The 19,576-nt window shown below is 29.8% G+C and overlaps 1 protein-coding gene across 3 annotated transcripts in view; it reads right to left on the reverse strand.

The window, feature by feature from the left end:
* LOC107449062 (immunomodulatory peroxidase) overlaps positions 1 to 19,576 on the reverse strand; it is a 76,837-nt gene that overhangs the window by 8,235 nt on the left and 49,026 nt on the right. For 2 of the 3 annotated variants that reach the window (XM_071184529.2, XM_016064480.5), the window contains exons 2-11: positions 17,623 to 17,831; positions 16,168 to 16,300; positions 13,590 to 13,816; positions 11,345 to 11,524; positions 8,682 to 8,837; positions 7,631 to 7,732; positions 6,855 to 6,968; positions 4,118 to 4,253; positions 2,100 to 2,480; positions 19 to 201 (exon numbers count right to left, since the gene is read on the reverse strand). In XM_071184529.2, the coding sequence (XP_071040630.1) occupies positions 19 to 201; positions 2,100 to 2,480; positions 4,118 to 4,253; positions 6,855 to 6,968; positions 7,631 to 7,732; positions 8,682 to 8,837; positions 11,345 to 11,524; positions 13,590 to 13,816; positions 16,168 to 16,300; positions 17,623 to 17,809 (1,799 nt within the window). In that variant the 5' untranslated portion in view covers positions 17,810 to 17,831. The remainder of the gene's footprint in view (positions 1 to 18; positions 202 to 2,099; positions 2,481 to 4,117; positions 4,254 to 6,854; positions 6,969 to 7,630; positions 7,733 to 8,681; positions 8,838 to 11,344; positions 11,525 to 13,589; positions 13,817 to 16,167; positions 16,301 to 17,622; positions 17,832 to 19,576) is intronic. The other variant, XM_016064481.5, reaches the window with a different exon arrangement.

Genomic DNA, 19,576 nt, shown 5'->3' on the forward strand with positions numbered 1-19,576 from the left:
AAATGCATGTTTGCTTACTGATAGATATCTTGTAACTTCTTCCTTCTTTCGGGTGTCATAAACCTATCGAGGTCTTCGAACTTCTTGACTTCAACTCCAAAACAATATTGAATATAGCTAGTATAGCCTTGAACACCATGATCCCGACCTCTTTGTATGTTGAAGGCAGCCAAATCTAATCCTGTTGAGTTTCCTCGCCGCCTGAGAGATCAATAAAATAATCATCATGTTATAACGACATTCAGTTAAATGGTTTTAAATTAAATTAAATTAATCTAATTATAACAATTTTGAATTTAAAGGTCTTAAGTTTAGTAAAAAGTTATATTAGTTAATTTTATAAGAATAAAATTAAAGCAAAAAAATAACTGTTTATTGAATAATGTAAAAAATTTCGGATCAAATTAAGGTAATAAAATTCATTTTTATCGAATCATATTATGGAACAAAAAACTGATATATAATTATTTTAATAGTAATAATTACAATAAAATCGCTGAATCATTCCAATTAAATTACACCCTAAGTGCAAATACTTTATACCGTAATTTCGTCCCGAATGTTTTTACAGAGTATAATAATTTAAATAGTCATATTAGTTCAAAATTAAAATCACAATTTTAATTTGTTATTTTTTGAGAATTCTTTTACTGTCTGTTTGATATCCACAATCAAATATGCGAAGTAAATAATTTACGCAAAACTTATAAATAAAATTAAATTGCCCTGATTTTCAAAAGGTGTTGATGGTTTATTAGCAATTAAATAAGTTATTAGGAGAAAAAATTAGTTTTATATTAGCTTACGGGTTTAATTAAGTTTTTGGATCGAAATTATCAGGGAAATTATAATGTCAAGTTAACGAGAACAAAGCTCACTTCAAAGCATAAGTTCCTCTTACGTCATATTCAGACACTGTAAAAATTTTCTGTAGATTCTACATAAGGAAAAAATATTTTTCATCGAAAAAAAAACTATTTGAAGGAAGAAAAAAAAATCAGATTTACCGTCCGTTATCCACGGACGGTAAAAAAAAAATTCCAGTTCTTTTTACGGGCTTTCTCTGTATATTTAACAGTTTAAACTGGTTTGTTGGCTACGCGGTTATTCTCTGTTTTTCATCCTAATCCTAATCGGGTTAAATCCGTCAGTTCAAATTCTAGATTTTGCTTTGCAGTCTCGCTTACCGTAAGGTAATTCTACCGTATTTTTTTTTCAAATCATTTTACCATTATTTTCTATACTGATAGATAGCAATTTTTTTGTGGTTTTGAACATCGCATAAATAAAACTGTGATTCGATTTTAATGTCAAATTTTATTGTCTACCTGATTATTATATTTTTTTAGATGTAATTTTTTGGTAAGTTAAGTTGACAAACATTTTTATACGGATGGGTTACTATGGTTTTAAACATTTTTAAATAAGAGATCATTCTTCTTATTGAGACACTCGCGCTGTGGTAGTGCAGAGGACAGATCGTTCTCCTTCCAGTGAGGTATCCCAGGTTCGAATCCCAACGTCGACTGGTCATACGAATGCTGCAAAAAACTCACATCGACCGCACTGCTGACATAATTATTTTATAGAATTTCTTATTTAAATAACTGAATTTGTTGGTTAGCATGTTTGTAACGGAGTTTGTTTGTTTAAATAACAATGCTTAAGAAACAAGCGCTTGTTTTTAAATGACAGTATTTTTCTGTAAAATAATGGTTTTATACTGGCACACCAGCTGACAGTTATTTTCCGTAAATTTAACCACTTTTTGCATTGCATTCATCTAATTAAGTTTCATTCTTTTACAATTTATTTTCAACGATTTGTGAATTTAAATCTTCATGATTATTTTTTAATCCATCTGTTTGTATCCGTTTCGTGCCAAATACATGAAATGTTTGAAATTTGAAGTAATATTGGCAGCTGTAGTTATAAATTGATTTAACAGAGGTTTCGTATTTTAAATATATTCTGTAGAAAGCAACTTTTCTACATATAGATGTTCCAAATTCGAGAATTTAATTTTTTTTTCAATACCCCCTAATCATTTTTACGTAATTAATACAACATAACAAACAAAATACACAATTCTACAATACCTGTATAAGAAATTTCTGACATCTGGCACAAAATATGGATCCATTTTCTGGGAAGGCTGGAGAGTTAAACCTTTCATGAGGGGGTCCAACTGTCCATCGTAGAGTTCGAAGGGGAAGAAGAAGTAATTTCTCAACATAATACCAGATATGTGACCAGAATGTTCCTGAATCTCGCTGAAGAGACCATCAATTAGAGAATGACCGTATCTGTAAGCTGCTGTAGAGAATTCGTTAATCATTGTTGGCTCCATTTTGGAATTATACTGCGTGAAACCGCTCTCCAATACCCACAAACTGTAGAAGTCCATGTAGTGAGATCCCAGAACTGTCGGTAAGTATTCTCCGAACACGACCTTTTGCATCTGACCGCCTAAAATACGCCTAAAAAACAATTCATACAATGTACATTCATTCCATACAATACATTCCATACATTGTATTTCATGGGGAGAATAATAATTACAAATATTTTCTTACATGAAATTTATATACAGATGATAGTTTCGCAGTCATCTTTGCTTTATAACGTAAAACAAAAACAAAAAATTACAAAAAAATATATTTTACATTTACTCTATTTATTTGTTACCCATAACGTACTATATCTTTTATTATTTATTTATTTGTCGAAATTTTAAATTTCTCTCAGAAACAATAATTGACAAAGGAACAAACGCGTCTTTTAGAAGTTGTTTTCCAGTCATTTCGCTCCTCATCAATTGCATGGTGAGAAAGACCACAAAAACCTTGCAAGTTTATCCAATGGCAATGGAAGTCAAGACGCCCGGTGGCTGAGTGGTAGTGCTTCGCGCTGTCGTGCACACAGATCCCTGGTTCGATCCTTGGGCCGGACAAGGTTGACTCAACTTTTCATCCCTTCAGTGGGTCGATAAAATGAGTACCAGGCATGCTTGGGAGCTAAAAACTGGGGGTTCCGAATTGGGCTGGTCACCCAACCGGAACATCTGTTCTTGCACCTCAGAGCCCAAAGGTCAAGAAAATTGAGATGGGTACAGTAGACCATGGCCCTCTACAGGTTGTCGCGCCGCTGAGTTTAGTTTAATGGAAGTCAAATCTTTGACATGATAAAGATGAGTCGGGGTGAGATAAGCATACGGAAAAGATTGGCACTCCTCGCAATTCCTATTTGACATATCAGGTGACAATCTAGTACATTCAAAAGTACCATTTGGAGAAAGATAAGCACACTTCAAGAGAAGCAGTGCTAGTATCACTAAAAGACGTCTATATAGTACTGTTGCATGCATTGTAGCGTCTTATTATATTGCAGTATCTCATTATATTCAAAAATACCGTTTGAAAAAAGAAAAACACACAGCAACAGAAAAAGTGCTCGTTCACTAAAACTCGTTTCTATACGCCTGCATGTTTGACATGTATAACGTCTTATTAGTCGTTTTATTATAGTGACAGAGCCTGACAAAGGCAGGGGCATACGGGACAGTTGCCCCGGGCCCCACATCAGAGGGGGCCCCCAAATCGAATCGAAAGTTTATTTTAGGTTTCTTTCTTTAATGAACTTTTTTTGAACAAAATATCAGCACAGTGTAAAATCCGTCAATTTTATGTTAGCTTCACTAATCTATCGTATGAATACAAAAAATCAATATTTCGTAAATCCATGGCTTTCTAGAGCGGAATTCAGCTAAAGTTTCGCAATTTCGATGGACAAATTTGACCAATCAAAAGCCTGCATTTTTACGTATTGCAAAATGCGATATGTTTACAAAAATACAGGCTTCTGATTGGCTTAAGTTAGCCATCGTAATTGCGAAAATTCAGCTGAATTCCGCCCTATAGTCAGCAAGGATATGAATTTTTTGCAGCTAGATGACAAAGCTAACAATCAGAAAACTGCATTCGACATGATGGACATAGAAGTGTCAGAAAATCAATAAAATTGCTAATTGATACCTCATACATTGATACATTATTAATTAAAATCTAACACATGGCACATTATTAATTGTTATCGTTATGTAATGCATGAGACATACCTGGTCTCCCAAAACAATGTGTCGTCATCCCAATGAGGATTAACAACCTGAAGACCTTCTGCGATTCTGTTATGCTGTCGCACCCAAATGGTTGTTAGAGATGTAAGAGCAGGATGCTGGTTAACACGAACATCGCCTAGAATGCAAATATACAGATGAAGAAAACTTTGATCCAAGAATTGAAAAGCATAAGGATTAATAAGTTTTGCGAATATTAAAATCATAAAATTCCTTTAAAAGACATGTGAAATACTTAAATTTTAAGATTGCTATCATGATTTATGTTTAATTCTAGTTTTATTTTTTTAGAGAGTATATAACATTTTAAGCGCTCAACGAAATTAATAAAACGGATTAAAAAAATATTTATTAAAACCTTTGGAGTTGGGGATGAACGTCTTATTGAATTAGTTTCAAAGGTAGTTCTTTAAATCTTTGCAATCTTTAAACTTTGGCAAGCACTACAAATCTTGATAGTGTTTGTGACTTGTCATTGTATCCATATATTACCGCTGTCTACTTTTACAACAGTTTAAGATTACTATTCTTTTAAAACTTTAACTCTGATTGGAATTTTCATTCCAAAATTATGGTAACATAACCGACAGCAGTCAATCCATCCAAATAAACTAAAAGTTTACGGTAGAGACCATTATTTACCTTGATGATTTTGAAACCGGTTACATCTTTTACGATAAAAAAAATATGAATACAAAACTATACGGTTTTTAACCATTTACAATTAACAACAGTAAAAACAGTACTTCAAAACAGTAGAGAAAAAAGAAATTTAATTGGCCATTTGAGATAATTGTTCAGCTTTATAGTGCTATCATCTACGCGTGAATAAGAGAATTGCGTCCCAATAGCCCACATTTCGTGTGTTAAAGGAAATGGAGAACATATTGCGGTGATTTGCAGATTAGTTCTCCAGACTATAATATGTACCCATATGCAAGGAACAGAGTGGCTTCACTTGGTGGGCCTAGTTGGTGCGATAATATTCTAGTTATTTAATCGTATCAGAGGAAAGCAATTATTAAATGGTTTTTCTCACAGTTAACAGTTTGAATACCATCTAATTTATAGTTATTTGACTGTTTTATTTGTATAAGGTAAAGCAACATTTAAATAAATTGTTATTTAACCATTTTTTTTTTCGAGAAAATTCTAACAGTGTATAGTGTTGACAAACATTTTCATTAGGTAATAAGAAGAAGTATAGTATATCCACACAAAGTTAAATATAACCCGTTTATTATTATTTTTTTGAGAAATAAGCTTTGTGAGTATAAATATATTAAATTTTACTAAGCAAATATGAAAGAAACATTGTGAACAAGTCAGGTATAAACGGAGTTAAGAATTAATAGTTTTATGACATGCGTTATGAATAAATTCTGCTAAAGAATTCCAATCCTGCAACTTTGATTTTTAAAGTTAAAAAACATTGTAAACAAGTCAGGTATAAACGGCATTAAAAATTATTAATTTTATGCCATGCGTCGTGAATAAACTCTGGTACTGAATTCCATCTCAGCACTTTTGATTTTTAAAGTTAAAAAAATAATTTTTTTGTAAGAATACACTAAGCAAAGCAGAAGAGCATCCTTAAGTATTATTCGCTTTTTTACTGATACTTAATTCACTTACATGCTTGTTTATGTATTATTCGCTTTTTTTCTGACACTTAATTCACTTACATGCTTGTTTATGTATTATCCGCTTTTTACTGATACTTAATTCACTTACATGTTTGTTTATGTATTATTCGCTTTTTTACAGATACTTAATTCACTTACATGTTTGTTTATTTTTTAAAAAAATGAAACAGTCTGATTTTACGGTGTTACCCACAGAAAAATAAAAAATATACTTGCTTTTTTCAATATAAAAATTTGATGGCTTTCACAAAAATTATAAATTTTATGAAATATTCTCGCTTAATGTACACTGGTGGACAAAATTAAGAGATGGAAGACATTTTCCCGAATATCTCAAAAAATACCGAATATAAATAAATGAAATTTGGTATGGATATAGCTTATTCCATGATAATAAAGTATGCAAAACAAAAATGAAAGTGCCATTCACTGGCAAGACCTATTGCCAATAAATCCAATGTAGTCTGAACTTAAGGATGAAAGATGACAATAAAAGTGAGGCTTGTACAGTGTGTGTTGCCTCTAGTATGGTGTATGATCACCCCTGACAAACAGACAGCATGCACAACGAGTATGCATGCTGTTAATAAGAGAGTTAAGGAGGACTTGTGGAAGACCCTCCCATTCTTCCACCAGAACAATTTTTAACTCCAGAATGGTTCTGGGGGGAGGTTGGCGCATCACAATAACTCTCCCAAGAGCATCCCAAGCATGTTCAATAGGATTCAGGCCAGGGGATTTGGCTGGCCAATCCATTCGTTGAATATCCTCGCTTTCCAGATACTCATCAACCATGAGAGCCTTATTGGATCGCGCATTGTCATCCATAAAAATGAACTCAGGGCCAACAGCGCCCCTCAAAAGACGCACATAGGGCTCTAGGACCTCCTGCCTGTGCCTCTGGGCATTCACGGAGCCATTGTCAAACACATGGAGCGGTGTGCGGGTATCTTGCATGTGCGAATGAATGTACGAAAGTGCTTTCCATCTATTAATTTTTTCCACCTATGTATTTAATACTAAGTACTAAGTATTATATCGTATTATAACTGCATTATTAATTTTTGTATTACCAGATCTAAAGCAGAATAAATTTCTTTGAGGAACACTGCATTGATCTTCTTTTGGGTTTTCCGTTTGAGGTAGAAGATCGCCAGTATGTGGAACTTTAGTCACGATCAATTTACCTAAATTATAAATGAGAAAAAAATATTATGAATGATATTATTACATCAAAAATTGATTAAAATTTCGGTTAACTGGAGTCTATTTCTAAGGGCAATTAAACAAAACAAAAACACATGCAATTTTATGAACACTATGCAATGTTTTAAATATTAGCAATAAATACAATTAAAAGCATTTGAGGAAGCATTGTTTAGTATGCTGTAAAAATTTCTAGATCAAAGTACGCTGCAAAAGTACCGGCACTTTGGGAACTTCATCCATAAAATCCATTTTACAGCGAAATTCATTTTTATATTAGAATGTCATAACGTAATTTTTACAGTAACATTTATTTAATCGGAGTGATTCAGTGAATTTTACGGTAATTATTACTGTAAAAATAACGGTATGTTTGAATTTTTTACGCAACGTGTTACGGTAAAAATGGATTGTATGGTAAAAAGTACCAGCTCTAAGTGTAGACCAGAGTATTATATTAAAAGTTGCATTCTTTTAGTCTGTAGTATTTGCTATACATTTAAAAATCATGCTCAAAATTAAAGTAATCAAAATATCTTATCTATTTACTTATCGTAAAATGTGAAAACGAAGCGAAGCTATTATTTGAAAATTTTAAATTCCAAAAAATGAAAACTCGTAGATAAAGTAAATTGGCCCTTACCGCCTCTGAAAGTTCTTAATCCTTCAGTTTCGTTCTCTTGTGTGCCATAAATTAAAGATAAATCTACGAAAGCAGTTACTTGATCCATTTGTTGACGAGGCCCTAAATTAAAACATTCAAAATTAAGATTAAACACATAAGCTATAACAAATATATATCAAAGGAAATCAACATATACAATTAAGTTAAAAAGGAAAAAAACACAGCATTATAATATTAAGCCATGTACAACTAAAGTAAATTACATATTCAAAATATTGAAAATTCACAATAATTAATCATGACTGCTGCCGGCGTAACGAAGGAAAAGAAAACATGGAATGTTTTAATGTTAACTCTGTAATAAAATTGAAACAATGAAGAATTTAAAGCATATAAAATGTGTTTTTAATATTTTGCAAAGAGAAATCGGAAAACAATTTTTCCTGTTTTGCCTATAACCTAAAAGGTATCAAAAATGAATTTACCTCAAACTCAGTATGGTACACCACTAAACATAAACAGTTCCAAAAATATGTTGTTGTTTTTTTTACATGTACAGATTTTAAACTGTCGTTTTCTATTAAAAGGTACAAAAAATAAATTAGACTCAAAACCTTTATGGTACACCATTGAACGCAATTAGTTTGAAAAAATTTTTTTTAAACGTCTACAGATTACAAAATATCGATAATTTGTCCTAAAAGAAGTAAAAGAGAAAACAAGTTGAGACAAGGATATTCCTGTCAGTTACTTCAAAAAATATATATAATTGTTGCATTAAAAATGCTTAGAAAGCTTTTAAAAATATGGTTTATTGCTAACGATAAAAATAATTTATAATGTTCTTAATAAAAGTTTTTCATTGTTTTGAAATTAAAAATTAAAACTTTTTTTTTAATAGCTTAAATATTTTTTCCTTCGTCTTTTTATTATCAATATCACTATTTTTAGTATACATGAATTATAAAGCAAAACATTTATAGTTTTTATTCAATAAAACTTGTATAACTTAAAATCGGTCATAAAGTTTTGCTACTAAATTAGAATATAATACAAGGCAAAATTTTACCTAAAGTACATAAAGGACATGGCGCAGATCGAACAAAATTTAGACAATCCTGTCCATATTTAGAATAGAAGGGATCATCTTGAGGTAGAAGCACAGGAAAACATTGAGGATGCGTGTCGTTGGAATGTGGACAACAGTTAATCATCTGAGGCCCTCCTAAAAATAATTAAAAAGTCCCCCCAAAAGTTGAATTAGTACATTATCAAACAGTAAGTACATTATTCCATATACTTTAATTTTTCTTTAACGAATAATATGCATGTTTCTTCAACATTAATATTCTTAACAAAAAAGCAACAGATACAACTGAAGTTATTTATAAAACTAGGAAATATTTGTGTTACTATGTAAAAAAAATTTTGCAAAAATTAGTCTTTCTGAGAAATTTGGACTATTTTAGAAAACTTTTCAGTAAAAATTAGAAATTCCTATTACGAGCAATTGACTATACAGTAATTAAAAAAATTAGTAACTAACAAAAGTAATTATTAAATTTCCAAAGTACATTTAATTTAACTAAAAGTAAAATTAATATCCTGCGGCACAATTCATTATAGAATAGAAACTGTTATATATTTCTCACAATACCAATTTAAAAGTAGATAACCCGAAAGGATAAATTTAACACATTGTTATTTATGTGAAAAATTAATTTATAGATAGATTATTTTTAAAAAATAGACTAATTATTTCATTAAAAATAGAAACATTATTTATTTAATTAAAATCAATATTCTCCTATTCTCGTTTAAAAAACATTCAACTTTAATATAAAAAGTACACATTTTTAACAGTGAATTACATACATTTTTTTCACAGTTTTAAAGAACATAAATATAATTTTGCAAACATAAAATAGTCAAAATAACAAATGATTATCATGTTAAAGCATGCTGTTGGTTTAAAATTGAAGTATTAAGGTTTTAATTGTTAAGAGATTAAATTATTAGAGTCGGTTATGATTAGTGTATATACATCTTTGTTATAGGTATTATATGTTATAGGTATAGGTACAAATTAATTAGCATTTTGATAGCAAGTTAGATACTAAAACAAAATGAAACAAAACTTTTTAGTGCAGCGTTATTTTTCGTTAAAAATTAGAATGCGGAGTATTATTGTTATAAAACTAACTTCAGTTTGTTTTTATTTGTTAGAAAATATTTGTTATTAATTTCCTTGAAGGTTGTTAATGGATTATTGTTATTATTTCATTCTTACCTTGCAGAGCATTATTCGCTGTTAGTTTCGGTTAATTTAATTCTCACTTACCATTTCGATGTTTAGCGCTTCATTGTGTATGCTTTAACTTCTTTATTTTATCAAAACAACTCAGACCCCTGGAGTGGTATTGAAATATAAAGTTAAAATTTGCATCTTTAATTTCGGATCCCTGAAGTGGTATCAAAATATGAAGCTAAAATTTGCATCTCTAATCTCAGACCCCTGCAGTGGTATCAAAATGCAAAGTTACAATTTGCAACTCTAATCTCGGATCCCTGAAGCGGTATCAAAATATGAAGTAAAAATTTGCATCTCTAGTCGCAGATTCTAGCCGTTCTATCGAAATATAAAATTAATATTTTCAACTCGAATCTAAGATCCCTGTAACGGTAACAAAATACGAAGTTAAAATTTGCATCTCGTAAATTTTGTTTCAACTAAAATAGGAAAAATATTTTTTCTATGTAAGACAATTATCACTTGTACATTTTTTACAGTTCAATTTAAAATAAATCAGAACAAAATATTAAAAAATTAATATATTCGATTAAACACCTTAAATTAATTTCAAACGTTTATTTGAGCCTCATTATTTTATTTTTCGTAACTGCAATTTGGTGAAAAAAGAATACGATGAAAAAGAATACTGGAGAAATTTTTAAATCACCCCTCTTGTATCATTAGAAATTAAAAAAAAAAAAAAAAGAAGAAGAAAAAGAATTATTGAGTTCATATACTTTTATTCATATACTTTCATACTTTTTCATATTCATTTTTTACTTTTCTTACTTTTTTCTTATTTCCACTCTTTCTCAACTTTTTCTTTCTCTTTTAAATTTTAAGTGTAAATATCATTGTAGATCATATTAAGCAAACACAATGCAGCGTATTTGCTTTTTTAATAAATAGATTTATATTTTGCGTTCGAATGAATAGAACTGTTCTTAAGATTAAGGTAATTGATAATATTTTATCTAGTTTCATTACAAACATCGAGTAATTTGTACAATAATCAAATATTAAGGAAACTTCCATTTATACTAAACGCAAGCTATTTAGTTTCATTGAAAAGTTTGAAAAAAATATTTATAATTTCAGAAACAATACATTTCTAATTGATTTTAAACTTAACTTCTTTTTATTTTACTATTTTTCTTTTGAGTAAATTTTTAATAACTATTTTTAAACAAAAATATTCACAAATGTAGATTAAAGTGTCAGTAATATTTTCCAGCGTTCTATTTATAAAGTTCACTTAAAAAGTTAAAATTAAAAATTAGATTAACAAATAATTTTATGAAGAAAAAAAACGAAGATTAAGTTGTCGTCATTTCTATTCTGTTGCACTAGATGGCGACACCACAGCATACCATTATATTCAGTTTAATCATTTATGAACAAAATCGCTAAACATCGCCATGGTGTGGCAGATCACGTACCAAGTGGCATACCAGTAATAGGTGTTAATGTAATATCATGGTCAACGAATTGGCCGAAAACCATCAAAAAATGGGTGTGGTCATGTGCTGGACGATCCATGTGACGATGGATGTAGAGGGACAACACTCGTGGAGGCGGCAATGGTTTAGCAGATTTGGACATGCGAGGAACCGATATACCTGAAAAATAATTTTCAAAAAGTAAATTTTTGTAAAATTTGAGCAGTATAAAAAAATTTTAAATTTATTCCAATTTAGATAATAATAACAACTTTTTTTAGTTTTAAAATAATTAAAATTTCTTCAGGAACAAAAGAATAATGCTTTGCGGACGTTCCATTTATTTTCATTCATTATGGTATGATCCTCATAACCAATGTAATCAAATATAACACTCAATTTTAAATCTTTAATTTAGCATTTTAAATTAAGTTTTCTAATCATTTCTTTTAATGAAATCATTTCTAAATTGCTGAATATTAAGCATCATTTAAAACTATTATTTTTTAGTGAATTTAGAAACGTCAGCTTTAGAAAATGTAATAATTGCAAGTAACTGTTATTTCCAATCGCATTTTCTCCATAAAATCAATCTTAATTAATAAATGTAATAGTTAATAAAAGTAATCCAGAGATAAAAAAAAAAGTTGTATGAATACTACTGATGGCAATATGTTTTTAAATCAAACACTTCAAACTTTCTCAGACTGTTTCTTTTTTTTTTTTTTTTTTTTTCAGATAGTATTTCTAAGACATGACTTCAATTTGCGCGCTAATAAAAAAATCTATTTTATTGTTTTGAAGAAAGAAACCATGTGTTATATAAGGCTGTGAAAATCCGAAAGGAGAAACAGCTATCTATTTTCATATAACAGTTTGAGTTAAATGTGAGAATTGTAATTAAAATTTTAACTCAAATTCACCGTGTTATCAGAATTTGTATGATGCATAAAAACTTAAAAAGCGCGTTAGCATTTGTATTTTAATAATAAATATTTATACTTAATATGAATATTTGCGTAACCCACAAAGCATATATCAATTATGAGAAATGAACAATATATAACAATATATAAATATTGTTACAACTGACGAACGATACATAAAACAATAAATAATAAGAATAATAATGAAACAAATAATAATAAATGCTTTACTAAATTTTTGACTTATTCACAGTTCTCTGTTAAGAAATAAAAGCTTGCCACGGTTTTTAAGCAAACATTTATTTTTAAAACAAGTTTAAAGCGAAATTATTGAAACCGAGTCAGAGAAAATATAATCAGTTTAAAAAAGCCACTGTTTTTTTTTTTTTTTTTTTTTTTTTTTTTTTTTTTTTTTTTTTTAATTTCTTAAAGAAAATCATTTAACAAAGTTGATATCAAGCTATAGTTGAGACATGTTACATTTACACATAGATCAATTACATTTACCTTTCATTTTCATTACTTCTACTAATTACACTATTTTCTTTCAGAATATATTTCCACCATCTAAAATATAATTGAATTATCCTACCTAAAAACAACTAATTTTTTATTTGAAGCTTTTTTGAAACATTGAAACAGGTTTTTCCTGATTAAAACTTCACTTACTTTAAAGATATATAAATAGGAAATAACAGTTGACATGCTTCAAACACTCAAAAACAGGCTCTCATTTTCGAAACTTTCCAGAAGAGAGAAATTATTAAACTGAGTTTAACTTTTCTAAACAGAAAAATGACAATCAGTTTAAATACAATGGTTTTTTTTAAAATCGATATGCTTGCTTAACTTTGCTTATAGTTGAAATGCTTATGTTGAGTTATAGTTGAAAAAATGTGTTACAATTGCACTCAGATCAAACCTGAAAAATGATTAGGCAATTCTGAAACGGGGTGCCTGTTTTTGACCGCTCGAAACATGCCGACTATAACAGTTCTTATTTATATATTCTTATTTATATATTTTTGAAGTGAATGAAATTTTTAATCGGGTAATATCTTACCGCTTCAAATTCTTGGGATTATTTACTTAATTAAAACAGGTTACTCAAACAATCAAAAATTACTATTTTTTCTAAAACAGGATCCCATTGTTATAAAAACAGTAGCTTTTCCGACAAAGTTCAAACGTCATATGTGCTCATATGATTCATTTACAACAGATTGGTGCAATACCGCCAGCGGAATACAATCAAGATTTATTTTTACTTTCACTTTCCTGTTTTATATTTAACTGAGACTAAAAGTTCCGCATCTTACCATCAGCATAATCCGGTGGCAATAACCTCTGAAGACATGTTTGTCCTTTGCCCCATGTAGGATTGTAAAGATTATTGCAACTCCCATCTATTGACCGATATTTTGAGTCCAGGCATGATGAGTCGGAAAAGTGGCCATGGCATTCTCCTGCGGCTTTCAAAGCCTCCCTTCCTTTTAATTCTTCGTGGGGCAAGGCTAATGTCACTTGTTCTTTCGTCAGGCTGAACCTGTCATAGGTTAAACAATGAATGTTAAATGCATGCATTTGTTCTATTGAAATGATAATATCATTAGGTCTTACAGAAAGAACAGTTATTGTTAGTAAATGGCATTTTAATGTGTTTGGTAACAGGAAGATTTATAGGTGTGTGTGCATTATGAGTAATTGGATAGAATGTGATGTTAGGTCAAAGTTAAATATAGAAAGAATTTGTTTACAAGCAGTAATGAAAGACCGTAATGTTTTCTTTTAATAAATACACTGTAAGAAATTCTGGATCAAATTATGGTATTAAGTTCATGGTATTGGGTTCATTATCCGTAAAATCCATTTTTTACCATAAAATATTTTACTATAAATTTTACAGTGATATTTATTTAATTAAAGTGATTGATTTCAAGGTAATTATTGCTGTGGAAATTACGGTATATCAGATTTTTTGTTCTGTAGCATGGTATGGTAAAAATGGATTTTACGGGCCAGAACTTTTAACCGTTATTTGATCTGGAATTTTATACAGTACGGGGTTAGTTGAATTATGTGACTAGCTTTATGCGCAATAATAATGCGTAAAAAGTGGTTAGATAAATTTTGTAGCTATCACAAAATCACACGTGTTTTTTTTTCTTCAGGACGTTCATTAAAATTTAAAAATTAGTGAAAAAAGTGGGAAACCATGCAAATGAACAAACATGGAAGCTATGAAACGTTTTTAATTTATTTAAGCAAATGAAGAAGCCATTGCAAACAAATAAAAATGTATGAAAAGCTCAAAAAATAGCATATAAAAGCATTACATGTGTTATGAATAAGCTTAAAACTTAGATATCTCATCATTTGAAATGTTTCTGTCGTAGTAAGGCTTCTTATTTTGTATATTTAACAAAGGGATTATTATTATTATACTGAAATAAATAGTTTAAGCATTCATAAGAATTAAAAATTATGAAGTAATTCATTCAAAATATAGAAAAAGTGGTTGAAGTGGTTTAAAAATTTTTTTCAATATGATAATTCACGTTATCATACTGAAATAAATGGTTTAAGCATTCACAATAATCAAAACCAATGAAGTAACTCCTTGAAAACAAGAAATAAGTGGTTTAAATCATTTATTTCAGCATGATAATTAACATCATAATACTGGAAAAAAAATGGTTTAAGCATTCATAATAATTTCTTTGAAACGATACTAAGTTCACCAATGGATGAAATATTTCTCTTTCATCTTGTATGTTTCCCATTGGAAATAACATTATAAAATCGCATATAAAAATAACGTTAATAAGATTTTTATAATACATTGAAAGTATATGAAAAAAGCTCATTAAAAAGCTAACAGATTAAATGAAGCAAAGCATGAAGTATTCCACTCTTTTCTGTAGCATGTGACAAGAATCATAATATATATATATATATATATATATATATATATATATATATATATATATATATATATATATATAATTTTTTATTTTTTTTTATAATTATTTTTTTTTATTTATTTTCTTTTATGCCGACCAGGTGGCCGAGTGGTTTTAGCGTGTCTGACTGTGGAGCCGATGGCGGCGGGTTCGAATCATGCTCAGGGCTTGGCTGTTTCTTTCTCTCTGTGTGAATGTGACCCGCCCTATAAACGGGCTTGTCGTTGTGTGACGTGGGCGAAGCTGCTCCACTGCCGTGGCTTCGCCACAATTGTCCACTGGGTAACGAGAAGAAAGCAGTACTGGCATTCCTGTGGTCAATGGGACAATCCCCAAGTGCTTACCATTGAAAAAAAATATTCTGTTTATTATACACTTAAAATCTGTGAAGAAAATTTATTGTTATTAGTATTGATGTCCATTAGTTTTTCCCGCGTTTGAGAAAAAAAATGTTTATGAAACAAGAAAATTTGTGCTAAATGTAGGTTGCACAAAGTAAGAAAATATATTCGCTAATTTCACGAAACCTTCGTTCTTGACGAAACTGTTTCCTGGTATATGCTCAGAGTGAACATTTCGTCAAAGGATGAAATAACAATTGTCACTTCGTCAAGGAAACTAGTTTCGTCAAAAGTAAGGATATATTTCGTCATTCTAATTAATTACGATCGTCGAGTCTTTATTCCATTCTAACTTCGTCACTCTACAAATCACTCAATGTGCTGACGAAATTATTCTCAAAATTTACGAAATACAGCTTAAAGTTTGCAGGATAGTCAAAATTGAGTATTTTATTTCTGAGAGTGTAAATTTCGATTCCAATCCCCATCAGTGTTACTGTATCAATTTTTTTTTTATTTCATAGCTTCATAAAATGAATTATTCTCAATCTACGAATGATTAATTTATGAATATAGAAAATAAAGACTCGTACATATCCTTGATAACGTTTGTAGCTTCTTCAAATTTTTCTGTTGCTCTTTCCATTTTTGATGCTTTCGCATTTGGAGCTAAAAGATGCTGATGACGTCCGGATGATGGGAAATGACCTGGTTTCATAATCCGACCTGCAACAACAACAAAATTGCATTAAAAAATCATATTTGTAAAATTAAAAAGATATTTTGAATAAATAAAATGATTTTTTTTCTTTTTGTTTCTTCAAATATTAAATAAAAAATAATTGGGAATTTTTCAGAGCTGAATATCTTTTGAATTAATTACAGCTAACGAATGTAAAAAATGTAAAGGATTAATTAATATGCTGATAAGCCGCATTTTTTCGAAAAAGGTATGTTTGTTAATCAAACTGCTCTTTAGTATTGTTTCTTGATTTTTATTTCATTATTTTCCGAAAATTACACTTAATATCTTTCAGGATAAGAGCATGATAATTTGAAACATCTAATCCCATAGATGAACATTGTTTACTTTTTTTTTAATTTGACCAAATATGTCCTTAAAAACACTTTCCTGAAAAATAGAAAAATTTAGTTTATTTTTGCATTGCTACATGCTCCCCGTATAACATATTTAAACCATAAGCACACCTCTATGTCGTATCAGTATTTAAAGTCACGAACCGTTACGCTCGTCCAATCCTGGGTATCCGCGCTCACGAACTATCTGGGCGCCTAAATATTGGCTGAACTCTTGTCCAAAAAAATTTACGCACACAAACTTTTTCTATAAATTTCCGTCTTCTCTCTCTTTATTTACTGTACGACATTGGGTTACATCTGTAACGCTAATGTTGCAACAAACGTTATAAGCGTTTAAGATGAGCAGGTGCAATATTGAGCAATATTGTGCAATATTGAGTACAATATGCACAATATTGTGCCATACTGCACAAGATCTATGCACAATATTAATATTTGAAATAGGTAAGTTTTTTTTTTTGCTACAAACTGTTCACTACATTTGTGCTGAGTTAAGTATAAAATTGTAGAAATAATTAAACTAAACTCAGTGGTGCGACAGCCCTAGAGGGCCAAGGACTACTGTGCCCATCTCAGTATTCTTAACCTTGGGCTCTGGGGTGCAGGAGCAGATGCTCCGGTCAGGTGGTCAGCCGAACGAGGAACCCCCAATGTTTAGTTCCCAAGCATGCTTGGTACTCATTTATCGACCCACTGAAGGGATGAAAGGCTGAGTGGACCTTGCCCGGCCCGAGGATCGAACCAGAGACCTGTGGCACGACAGCGCGAAGTACTACTGCTGAGCCACCGGACGTCGTAGAAATAATTAGTAGTGAATAAAAATGTACAACTTTGTTTTATACAGTGCCATACAGTTGCAACTATTTTTTCTGGGTAACAATATTAATTATCATGTTTGTTTGACACAATAAATTCTGAATATATACAAAGATGAGGTAATTTCTAACCTGTTTTAAATATCTTTTTCTCGTGAGCCCTTTTTGCTTTGATAACATGCTCTGCAACAACGAAAGCCTGGTCCATGTCATAGTCTGTAATTTGAGGTAACCATTCATAGTGCGTCCTCTGCAGAATTGCATATCTTGGGGTTATAACACTACTTTGACCATATGTCACTTTAAAAGTACATATCATTAACGTCAACCGCAAAAGCAGCCTGCAAACAAAAATAAGCATGATTATTATACAAAAAATAGCATTCTAAATGCATTAATAGAATAAAAAAAAGTAATAATAAGTGCAATGGAAAGTATAAAAAATTTTTTTAATTCGGAATAACTTACTTTTAACTATTTATTGAAGCACAACCCGAATGAATGACTCACAAATTGATTATAGAACGTATTTGAAATCGTTATGATTATTATAAAAGCATAATCTAACTCTACTTTTGTGCTTATAATAATTATTATAATAAGCACATATTATTATAATATTATAATAAGCGCATAATTATATTATCATAAAGACTTCTTAAGTACCTGAGTCATCCTACAGCATCTCTGTATATTTTACTTCAATATTAAGTTTTAAAAAAAATTCGAAAATTATTTTTTTATTACTTTTGATAAGTCAATATAATAAATAAATTGTTTCGTATTAAAAGTTCTATAATTTATTTATTTCAATCTTTATTTTAAATTGGACTTTAAAAATTAGTCACTTCAGCACTACAGTACTGAATTAATAACTTTCAATGATGGAATTGCCGTTTGCAATTATACATATTAAAATTTTTATGCAGTATGCTTCAATTACAACAAGACATAGCATTGATTATGCTAAGAAAATATAATAGCTTGCTTAAAATTGCAAATAAATAAATTTGAAATATATGTAAAATGTGTCTCAACATTAACACAAAATTTTAAATTTTGTAAAAATTTGACTACTAACGGAAAAAAAGAAAGGCAGAGCGGCAGTTGATATTTTAGGATTATTAAAGTGAAGCGCCACACAAATTTGCTGTTAAGGTATATCTTGAGCAGTGTGTCATTTCCTAATCCAGTAATTTTCCAAATTTGCTGCTTAGAATTGGTTGCCCAGACCATGCGGTTTAACGCTATCTATTTTTTTTCACAAAGGTGTTTCTCTAAAGTCTTAAAAAAATTTGCTATGCAAGTCTGCATATTCATTCAAGATTTGAAGGATAAAATTGAGCGCTGCATTACCGAAATTTTGTTGACAGTCACTAAAATTTCATTAAAAAATTGTGTATTTGACTACAAAGCCCCACCTTTATTGGTCGATGTGTCGTACCAAAAAGCCCTGAATTTTTACATTCAGAAAAATTCTATGTTAGCTGCATCTAAACAAAATCTGTTAAATAAATTTTCTTTACTCACAGTTACCTTAGATGCCGTTCCATTAATAACCATACATGGGATGTTTTATGAATCTATGAAATATTCAACTATTTGTTAAGTGAATTTTGGGACACTTTGTAGAAACAAGTTAACGGAATCATTCCAAGTTAACTGCTTTTTTAATCAATTTCTTTTATGTTGAATAACCTAACAGGCCATTTCTTTCACAACTCTGCACAGTATTTTTTTTTTTAATTGATAAATGAAATATTTAAAAATTTCAATTGAAAAACTATATTTTCTAACATAATTATTTTTAGCAGAATTTTCAGACAGATTTTATAAACAAATAAACGCAAGTAACATAATTGAAATGTTTTTAGAAGTCTGGGACTTAAATTTACTTTATCTTAAATTATTTTTTAATAAAATAAATTTGTTTCCGAATAAAATTAATTCTTATTCAACCCAGTTAATAATATTCTCATTATTTGGACCCAGAAATAATAGAAATAATATATAAAATTGAAAGTTTCGCAACGCAGACTTTTTTTTAGTATTCAAAACTACTTACGGAAATTTTATTCATTTGTCT

The sequence above is a fragment of the Parasteatoda tepidariorum genome, chromosome 10, assembly GCF_982258835.1.
Source record: "Parasteatoda tepidariorum strain Cologne lab strain chromosome 10, Ptep-v5.0, whole genome shotgun sequence".
Classification (NCBI taxonomy): domain Eukaryota; kingdom Metazoa; phylum Arthropoda; class Arachnida; order Araneae; family Theridiidae; genus Parasteatoda; species Parasteatoda tepidariorum.